This window comes from Lepidochelys olivacea, assembly GCF_965140295.1.
Source record: "Lepidochelys olivacea isolate rLepOli2 genome assembly, chromosome: 12".
Lineage (NCBI taxonomy): Eukaryota > Metazoa > Chordata > Testudines > Cheloniidae > Lepidochelys > Lepidochelys olivacea.
In genome coordinates this window covers 12642853-12653197 of record NC_140422.1, presented here as the reverse complement: position 1 = coordinate 12653197, position 10345 = coordinate 12642853, and the positions used below count along the sequence as shown (strand labels likewise).

The 10345-nt window shown below is 48.3% G+C and overlaps 1 protein-coding gene across 2 annotated transcripts; it reads right to left on the bottom strand.

The window, feature by feature from the left end:
* Positions 1-4044: 4044 nt before the first annotated feature.
* On the bottom strand, positions 4045-8899 carry IRX3 (iroquois homeobox 3). Of its 2 annotated transcripts, XM_084644185.1 has the most exons (4): positions 8315-8897; positions 6081-7095; positions 5090-5156; positions 4046-4408 (listed from the first exon to the last, which is right to left on the bottom strand). In XM_084644185.1, the coding sequence occupies exons 1-4, from the start codon at positions 8534-8536 to the stop codon at positions 4354-4356; spliced, it is 1359 nt and encodes a 452-aa protein (XP_084500311.1). In that variant the 5' UTR covers positions 8537-8897; the 3' UTR covers positions 4046-4353. The 2 variants fall into 2 exon arrangements, with proteins under 2 accessions (XP_084500312.1, XP_084500311.1); XM_084644186.1 differs by lacking the exon at positions 5090-5156 and having other exon boundaries at positions 4045-4408; positions 8315-8899.
* Positions 8900-10345: the final 1446 nt, after the last annotated feature.

The window sequence follows — 10345 nt, the reverse complement described above, 5'->3', positions numbered from 1 at the left end:
TACATCAATCAGTGTCAGGCCTGGGCACTGTGATTTATGAATATGTATAATGAGTTCTCACCTTTGAGAAGGACTAGCGAGGAGGATAATTGATTAGACAGAAGAGAGCAGTCTAGAAAGAGAGACTGAGAGAGAGAGCGGGAGGGAGAGAAAGACAGGGAGGCCTTGCTAAGAGGTCTCAAGCAGTCCTGACTCGAGTTCCAGTAAACCGTGACAATGAGTGAAGGATCTTTCCAAATATGTAAGTGGGATTTTGAATGTCTCCCTGCAACTTGCACTGCACAATCTTTGCTCAAAAAAATCAATGGGCGTCTCCTCCACCTTAGGGGAGGACTGACAGGACCTATGGACTCCTCCAGGCTGCCCGCACCACCCATTCAATAGAACTCCCACTCTGAGGAGGACAAATCTCCACTGCTCCAGCAACTCCAGTCTAGAAGATGAAAGGGTGGAAGGAAACTGCTTCTGGCTCTCTCCCTCACTCCCCCCCCCCCCCCCGGAAATCTTGTGTGTGATTAACCTTTTCCCCGCAAGAAACTGAGGAAGAGAAGCTGGGAAATAAAGTACAGCAACTTGGGTTCCATTTACATGAAAGACAACCTCCTGGTATACACACCCACCCAAGGAGTTTGCTCATCTGTAGTAACGACACACTAGGCTGCTGGGGTTGCACAGACACCAAGGGCTGCAGAGAGAAAACCTATTTATTTCCTGAGCGATTGGTGCTGGGAGACCACATTTTTTGAAAGAAAGAGGCTAAAACGCACAGATTACAAATTGCTAAACTTTCTGGGCCCCCTCTGCCTGCCTCTGTGTGTGCTTGAGCCTGCTCCATTGCAGTGATTATTAGCACAAGCTCAGGGATTTGTACACACACGTACAATTCAAGGTATAGTCACTCCACTGTTCAGCAACAATAACACACGCCTGGCAGTTGGAATACCAATCATGAAATTTGAGGGGGAGAGGGGGAGGGACAAAAAACTTACTGCTTACAAATGTCTAGGATTTAAAATGTAGTTTAGCGGCCTACTGCAACCAAATCCTATAAATAATACATTTCTATCACTATGACCTCAAAATGTCAATACTGCACACCCCTGCACATTTGCATATCTTGCACTGTCTAAACTTGAAGCATGTCAGCTATGTGCTTCTGTTTGTACTTTAACTTTCATTTTAACTCTTGCCTCTGAGCACCTAGCACCCTTCTTCCCCTATGGCTGGTCCCCGAAATAAGAAAGGCACCAACCATTTAATCACCACCTCCAAAATTCTGCCACTTCCAGTGTGAGTAAAAAAATTATAGAGGGAATGTAGCAAGAGCCTCTAAACACAAGCTGGCATGAACTGTCCTGCTGCTTATACAGCCCAAGTTGTTAATCTCAATAGTTTGTTAGCTCCAATATGACGTGTCATTTTCAACACAGCCGTGCTCGACCTCATTACAGACTTTACTTTAGCTTTTAACATTCAATAATTGCTCACATGTAATTTTGGAAGCTAACAGGGGGAAAGAAAGGGGGAAAACAAAGGCCTGGGCTGGTTTTAATTTGATTGTAGTGATTTCACTAAGTCTAAAGCAAAGGGGTCAGCCTCTAGAATGTGTCTGCTTTAATTTTCTTAATGAGAAAAGACAAATGCAGGAGGAAGTCCTTCCCCTCTGAAGCCCTGGCTCCTTTCAGGTTGCAGACATGATTTTCCCAGCACTCTCAAGTTGGCAGGTAGAATTGAAGTGACTCTAAGCGTTTTGACCTCTTACAGATCTGACCAATTTTCAGCACTTTGCCAAGGAAATGAAGCTAAAAGTTGTCGACGCTGCAACTAGCCATCAGCTTAAAATGTAATTTGCAAAGTTGTAGCTATTTTAATTAAAACCAAATTGGGGAGGAGCTCAGTAGCTCCCTGCCTTTTGAGAGTGTGTTTTAGATTAGGCATAACAAAACCCCAGTTTTAGGTGGGTGAACCCCATCCTTTCACTGTGCAGGTTTTGCAACACTCTCCCCGATCAAAGTAACAGTTCATTAGAAAATTCTTTGCTCTAAATTCTCCTGACTAGGGCTGCAGCTCCTTTCTGCACTTGTATTCAAACCCAAATATTGGTGTGTTCCTTTTAAAACCCAGGCCCTGCTCCAAAGCCCACAGAAATCAGTGAAAAAAGACGCCCGTTGACTTCACTGAGCTCTAACAGGCTCAGGCTCTAACAGCTTTGCATATGATATATACAGAGAGCTATATCACCCATATGCTATGAATTCATCCCATCAATAACTTATTCACATGGGCCAGTAAGTTTTACTACTCCTGCCGCAGGGCAGCTTCACAAAAAAATTTAACCATACCAAATATTAATTATTGTCATTATTTTACTGCTGGCAGAAGACAAACCGTCTTTATTTTAAATATTATCATGTAAAAGAGTAGCCGGGACTATCTCCAATTCCTTAAAGGTCTAAGTGGCACGTAAAAAGCCACGTTTGCTCAAAACAGAAGCCCACCAAGAACTGCACAAAGAAGGAGGTCAAACCAAAGCGACAAAGAAGACCCCTCCTCGTCCCCCTTTCTGTTGTTGTTTTGCTGCCATTGACCTTGCTCTGTAGATCGTTTCCTACATAAGCAGTTAAATCCAAGAGACAGAATGCAACACTCTTCTCTAGTCTGACTTCTATGACTTTGAGGCTCTCGAAAGTTTTCTTTAAATCAAATCCTCCCTTACTCCATGATTCAACTTCCACTTGTGGGGGGGGGGGGGGAGGGGGAGAGGGCAGCAACAGCTAACATCCAGTAATAATGTCCTTGGGGGGAGGGGGGTCATAGATCATATTTTAGCTGCTCCCAGATAGCCCTTGCTCACCTAGTGAAAGGGTCTCCAGACTCACGCCTCCCCACCCCCTTCTACTTTTCCTCAGGGGATTTTTAAATCACCCTCCCCTCCCCAGCCCCAAGTCTACACCTGTAACTTACATGGGCATTGGTTTTGGGAGCCAAACCAGCTCTGATTCTTAAAGAAATAAATAACCGCCAGACCCTTAAAAGAAAAACTGTGAGAGCAAGACAAAAGAAGACAGGAAAAGAAACGATTTTTAAAAGAGAAAAATGTTGCCAGTTGGTGTTGGGGTGGGAAGAGGGCGAGGTAATTGTAGAGGTATAATTTTTCAAGGGTGCCTGCAGGAGAGAAAGGGTGTTTTCCTCCTGTAGAGGGCGTTCCAGTTCCAGATTTCAACCATTCCCTGGGCTCATTACAACGAAGACACCCCTTCCCCCTATCACTTTCTGGGAAAGGCCTTTATCAATAGAAAGGGTAGCCGACTAAATGTAATAGAATTGTGTAAAATAGCGATCCAGCCTTCCTCAGATCCCGGCACAGCTTCCATCCAGAGCTCACGCCGAGTTTGCCCAGCCTCTGAAACAGGCTTTGCTCTTGATTCCTTTAGCTTTCGCCTTGGCAATCCCCTCACCCACACACACACACTTCCCCACTGGGGCTATACCCACAAAAATACACCCCGAAAAGGCGAACCTGCCGTCGGAGCTTTGCCAGGAATGAGCCGTGGTCAGGCACAAAGGTTCCTTTGTTTTTTTTCTTCTTTTTTTTTGCAAATAACTGAAGAGGGCTCCTGTTTCTGTAGGGGTTTCCCCGCAGCTCTGGCTCCTAAATCTCGCCCCCGATTAAAAGGAGACCCCCGAAAGGAATTCGGTGCTCGCCCCAACCATGGAATTTCAGCGTCTCCCCTGCCAGAGACCGGAGAAACAAATACCTCTCCGCAACCCTGCCTTTCCTCCGCCGCGTTCACACGGTTTCCCCTATCATTTCCCCCCCGCCCCCCCGCCCTTTAGCCTGTATTTTACCACTCGATCCTACACCCCCAAACTCCCTCCGCCTTCCAGGGAAGTTCTGAGCAGACAAGACACACAGACGCGGCAGAAACTAGCCTATTTTAAATCCCCCAAGCCACCTTTTCAGGCTTACAAACAGAAGGGGGGAAGTAACGCCATTGGTGGCGGAAGAGAATGTAGTCAAAGTGGCAACAGTTTATTTATTAGCCAAAATATATACTTTCTTGTACAATTTGGTTCACACATATGTACATTTTTACTGTATATACAAAAAAAAATCGAGACACCTAATTCTCACTGGACTTCCAAAAAAAACCTCACGAACTCAGCTAATCCAGATGATAGTAAAGAAGCGGTTTCTTTTCTTTCTTTCTTTCTCTCTCCATTTTTTTTTTAAATTTTAATATACGGACATGCTTACAAGTTGTAACTATACAGAGTTTTTTTGTTGTTGTTTTTGTTGGTTTTTTTTTACACAATCATTACAATATTAATAATAATAATAATAAAAATTAACTATGAGGATGACAACGCTGATAGAACCATAGCTGCATCAAGTTGGTTCTGGGGCCTGGAAAAAAATGACACAGAAGAAATATTTAATAGGATTTCTGTTCAGGTTTAGTTGGCACAGTGAGTTTTAACTTTAGATAGCATTTAGTTGTGTTGAATAAAAATATTTAAATATAAATATTAAAAATGTCTATAGACTATTTATACCCATTTGCAATTAGCTGTGATACAGGATGGGCCCAAGCTTTCCCCCCCCCCGCAAAAGTGTCATTGACTCGAGTGGGAGTTATGCCTGAATGAGGCTAGACTGAAGTTTCTCGTATCCCAACCACCCTTCCAATAGCTTCTGCTACTGTTCACTGAATTCCCCCTTTGTTTTTATCCAGGCCTGATTTTTACCTGCACTATTTAAGGGATAAGGACTATGATAACTATTCCTGCTGCCTGGCCTATTTATTTTAACACAAATAAAAACAGCAAGCCCACAGATCAAGACGTGCCGAATGCAACTTTGCATTGCACAAGAGGTTTGCAAAGTCTCGAACGCTGAATTGAAAAGTCAACAATACTTAACTGATCATAACACCCCACAAACCACTCCGGGGAAGCAAAAGCTGCTTCCTTATGACTAGATACTGTAAAGGGAACGAAAGTAGCAGAGAAAATGATCTATTTACAATTCCATTCCTCTCTCTCTCTATATATATATCCATAGGAGACTGAGGAAGTAATCTCTTACCGCCTCTGAACTGGCTGGAAAGCTGTCTTTATTAACTTTTTCTCTACTTCCAAGGCACTAGATCGATCTAAAAACAGAAGAAAAAATGTTCCTTTTTAAAACCCCTCTCTTCCCCCCCCCCCCCCCCGCCCATCCCCGAATTAAGCCGCTGGGGATAACACGGTTGCTTGGGCAGTTTCAAATCGGGGGGAAGGATTGGTTTGCTGTAGAAATGACTGCGAAGTACTGAAGCAAGTCTCAGGGCCAGTCTTCCCCATAAAAGAGTTCCAAGCGATGTCCAGCAACAACAACAAAAATCTCCGTTGGTGGCAAGTCATTATTTTTACGAAATAAATAACGTCGCCGTGTTACATTCAACAGGAACTAGCAACCGCCTATTTGTTCTCTTCCACGTGAAACGCAGTAAGTGACTATATCGTGACTGACAACTATACAACGCAGACTTGGGGGTCACTGCAGAGCACCACACTTAATGCTAAATGAGAAGTAGACGGTGGTCAAAAAATAACCAACACACGCAACAGCATCGAAAACTAGCCCTGAAATATAACTGGCCCCGCTAGCCAAGCGAGAAGAATTTTACCATTAAAAACAAAGAAGATATATATTGACCAATTATCATTTTTCTATTCAGTCTCCCCCACCCCCGCCCCTTTCTTGGGCTGCTAGTAATTTGGAAGAGTTGGGATTTTAGGCATTGGGGTCGTTCCACTTTTTTTTAAATAGCCATTTCACTGCTTCTGCGTTGATGGGTCCCCCCACCCCTCTGTTTAGCGGCTCCGAGATGAGTCAAAGGGATCAAAAATCTGTAACCACTTCAGCCCAAAAGGGAAGGGGGGGGGGGAAGAATTCAGCAAGGGAGAGTGGCAGGAGGGGAGTTTCTCTGCCCGCAGGATGGGGTGGGCCTGTCCAGCTCTGCCCCTCCACCTCTCCCCACACTCTGCCCCCCACAGCCCAGCCCCCAGGTCCAGGAGACCCCCTTAGCCATCACCTGTTCCAGCGGACTCCGTGCTCTGAGCCTGGTCGGCGGGTCTGGAGAAGGCAGCGATGGCTGCAGCGCCGGGGGTGGCCCCGAGTCCCAGCAGGTGGGGAGTGTTCAGTAAGGTGAGCGGGTGCGGGTGGTGGTGGTGGGCCGAGAAAGCCCGGCTGGTCCAGTTGGGAAACTTGCCCAGCGGACAGGAGGAGACGAGTCTGTGGGGCGGAGGCGGAGCCAGCGGCAGGCTCTGGGGGGCCGCCGCTGGGGGGGAGCAGCCGCTGCCGCCCCCGGGGGACTTGCGGGGGTTGTCCGGGCTGGTGGCCGTCTCAGCCAGGGACCAGATCTTGGGCTTCTGCCCCGCGCTGGCTAAGCTGCCCTCCGTCGGGGGCGAGGCCGGGGCGGGCGGGGAGAGGCGGTGCTGCTGGCGGGGCAGCTTGAGGGGCTCCGGCAGCCCCCCGGCCGGCGGGTGGGGGCGCTCCCCCTCCATGGCCTTGAGGAAGCGCTCCTCGGAGCCGGGCAAGTCCTCGAAGCCCTCGGAGCCTTCGGAGTCCGTCTTGGAGTCGGAGTGCAGCAGGTCCGGGTCCTCCTCCAGCTCGTCCTTGTGGCTCTCCATGTGCTCCGTGTCGATGTTCTCCAGGTCGATCTCCTCCTCGTCCTCCCGCTTGTCCTCTTCCCCCTCGTGGTCGCTCCCGTAGGAGTTGCCTTCCTCGTCCGTCCGGCTGCGGGGCGCCCAGGTCATTTTATTCTCCTTTTTGAGCCTCCTCCGGGCGTTGGCGAACCAGGTGGAGACCTGGGTGAGGGTCATTTTGGTGATGATGGCCAGCATGATCTTCTCGCCCTTGGTGGGGTAGGGGTTCTTGCGGTGCTCGTTCAGCCAGGCCTTGAGGGTGCTGGTGCTCTCCCGGGTGGCGTTCTTGGGCCGGGACGGGTCCCCGAACTGGTACTGCCCATAGGGGTAGAAAGCGGGGTGGTGGTGAGGGAAGGCCGGGTGCTGGACGCCGGGGCTGTCCTTCAGCTCGTACTGGGCACCCTAGAGCCAGCGGGGAGAAGGAGAGAGAGGTTTCAGCGGGGGGGGGGGAGAATAGGGCTCTGGCTGGTTGTCCCCTCCCCCGGGTGTCCCGGGCCACTGGGGGGAGGGGGGCTTTCTTCCCTGGGCAGGCGTGCGGCGAGCCCCCGCCAGGGCTGGGGGGGGGGGGGGCGGCGGGGAAGCGCCGTATGATTTTGCAGACAGGAGGGAAAGGGGCCGGGAGCGGGCAGGTCTCTCCCTGGCTGTGAAGGCAGCGCGCCGAGCGGCCCGGTTTGCCGGGTGCAGTCCCCCGCCGAGCGGGACACCCCGACCTGCCTTTGCAGCCCCACTTTGCAACTTTGCACACGCTTTTATAAAAATGGGCGCCGGGGCAGGCGCGTACACACACGTACACACACACACACACACACACACCCCCTCTGAAACAACAACAACGCAGCCAGCCAGCCAGTGCCGCGGCCCCCGTCGTGTGACGTGCTGTTTATAAAACACTTCTAAAGCCTTTCGCAGACCCCTAAGAGCACAAGCCGAAACTGTCAATCAAAATCTCTCCCGGCAGAAATTCAACCAGGCCCCTCTCTCGGTGCGTGGATCTTTCTCGGTTCCCAGCAGTTCCCACCGCAGGCGGATTGTCACCCCTCTCAAACCTGCCCGGGCGCAGCAAGAACCAACAAGCCCCCACTTGTGTTTGTTTAAAGTTCTTAACCCTGCCACCCCCTTCACCTGCCTTACTTTTAACTGGCCACCAAAAAAAAAAAAAAATAGATCACTCATTGTTCTTCTCCTTAATCATTAAAAATCCTGCCAACGCGCAAACGTGTCCTTAACTCGGTATTTCTTGTCCCGGCTTCACACAAACAGAAAGCAATGTAAAAAAAAAAAAAAAAAACCACCACCAAAACCCCCCACCCCAAAACCTTCCTTTCCCCCTCTCTCCTCTTCCCCCCCACCCCATGGAAAAAATTAGATCCAGGTGAAGATGTTCGCTTGGTTAGAAAACAATCTGGGGCTTTCTAAGGCGCCAGGAAGGCAGGCAAGTCGGATTTCCTTGGAAAGATTCGGTCCAGTTCTCCGCTCCTGCTCGTGCCAATCGCTCCTCCGCAAAGGCCAAAGCCGAAAAACCACAAACGAGCCCCCTCAAGGCAGAGGGGGAGTCGGGGGGCATGGGGGTGGGGGTGGAGGATGCGGACGGAGATGGGGGGGTGGTCTGTGCGGCTCTTACCAGCTGCGGGAAGATGGGGAGCTCGGCGGTGTAAGGCAGGAAAGCACCATATCCTTGAGCAGCCGCGGCGGCGGCGTAAGGGGCTCCGTACATGGAGGATAACACATTAGAGAGAGTCCCGGACGGGGTGAGCTCTGTCCCGCTTCGAGCGCTGCCGCTCCCCTGGCGCTCAGAGGGGTAAATCGGCCTGATATACTGGTAGCCCAGCTGGGGGAAAGACATGGTGGGCAGAGGGGGTAGGGGAGGGGGGGGAAGGAGGAGGAGGGGGGAGAAAAAAAAGGAGAGAAAGGAGAGAAAGTAGAAGGGCTGGTAGAAGAGGAGGGAGCTGGCTCGCTCGCCCTTGCTGGCTGTCTGCACTTTTCAGTGCCTCCCGCAAACTCTTGCAGACATGGGTGGGGAGGGGAGGGGGAGAGAGGGGTGTTGGAGAGGCCGTGAGCTTCCTCCTCTCTCTCTCCGGCCGCTGCTGTACACGATCCGATCGCTTCTTTCTTCTCTCACTTTTCCTATTGATCTGAGTGGACTCAGGTCAGGTCCTAACAGATTGCCGGAGATTATTGGGACTCTGGGCTCTGATTGACATTTCTAGTCTCTCGCAAGCCCCTCCTATTTCTTTTAAGTCTCTCTCTCTCTCTCTCCTGCCCAGAGCTCTCTCTCTGGGTTTGTCACTAGCTTTTTTTTTTTCCTCCCGTTCTCTAAATCTGTTTACTGACGTCGCGATCTTTTATTTGAGTTGCTTTCAAATCTCGTTTTAGCAATCGCCAATCAGTTCTGTGTTTTACAAAGGTTTAAACCCTGCCCTACGGTTTTATGATTTATATATGTATTATATACAGATAGATACACACAATTATATTTTCATAGCCCCCTTGTCGCCCCCCCCCGAAATAAAAGAAATAGGAAGCTGTTGGAAAATTACACGCAGGAAAGAGAACAAAAAGTTATGTTTCCTTGCAGAATTTTACGTTTACAACCTTATCTAGTGTAGGTTCACATTTGTTTTCTTTATTAAGATATTCCCTCCCCCTACTCCTCCCTTTTCCCCCGGCCCTAGCATGGGTTACATCGCCTAATATAGATTTAAAGTCTATTAGATTTTTTAATTTGCATTTCCAGAGCCAGTTTGAAATTTCCTAATACTGAACCTTTAAGGAGTTCTCTACATTTTGTCTGGCCTAACAGTGGGCAGATACAGTGAAAAAGCTAAGTTAATTTTCTTCCTAATAAGAGACTTCAAAGAGTTGTAGGGTCACAATTTTACATCAAAGGCAGAAAAGAAGGCAAATTAAAATCCTAACAAAGAAGAGACGGGAGCAGCCCTCTGGGCCATTAGTAAATAAGTGGTGTGAAAAAAGGGACAATGACAGGCACTGGAATTAAACTAATTAACACCTTTTTGTCTTGGTGCGAAATCTCTAATTAAGAAATTTATGATCATTTTGCTTATTCCCTCTGTTCTGAATCACGACACGTGCAGCCTTACCTGGGACATAGAACAATTGCCCTGGGTATAGTGGCATGTTTTAAAGAGTTCCTGGGAGCAAGTCGAAATATGTTGTAATTACTGTATACCCTTATTTTATGATCAACACGGTTTGATATACTGGTTTTTCTGAAACCACCGTGTGGGTTGTAATTTTAGCGTTTTAAGAGGAGTTAAAACGCATTTAAGACAAAGTGGGTGTCTTGGAAGAAAAGGTGTACCCTGACTTGCTACCGTTCTGTTGGGGGACTCGAGTAAAGGGAACGTAAAAAGTTTTTGCAACCTGTAGAGTTAAGACTTTTGCGGGGCAAAATTCTGAATTTACCACTGTTGCTTTTGGGGAATTAAATGAATTAAAAACAAACCTCTGAAGGTTCTTCTGAGGCGTTTATATTTGTTATGCTGGAGAGTCATTTAATCATATTCCCCCATGTTTCTGAATACTCTGTGGATTTATTACCATTAAAATATGAATTAGCTACAATATAATAACTATGGTCACAGTATGGCTTTTTACAACTACATTTCTTTAAAAAATGAAATTCATGTCA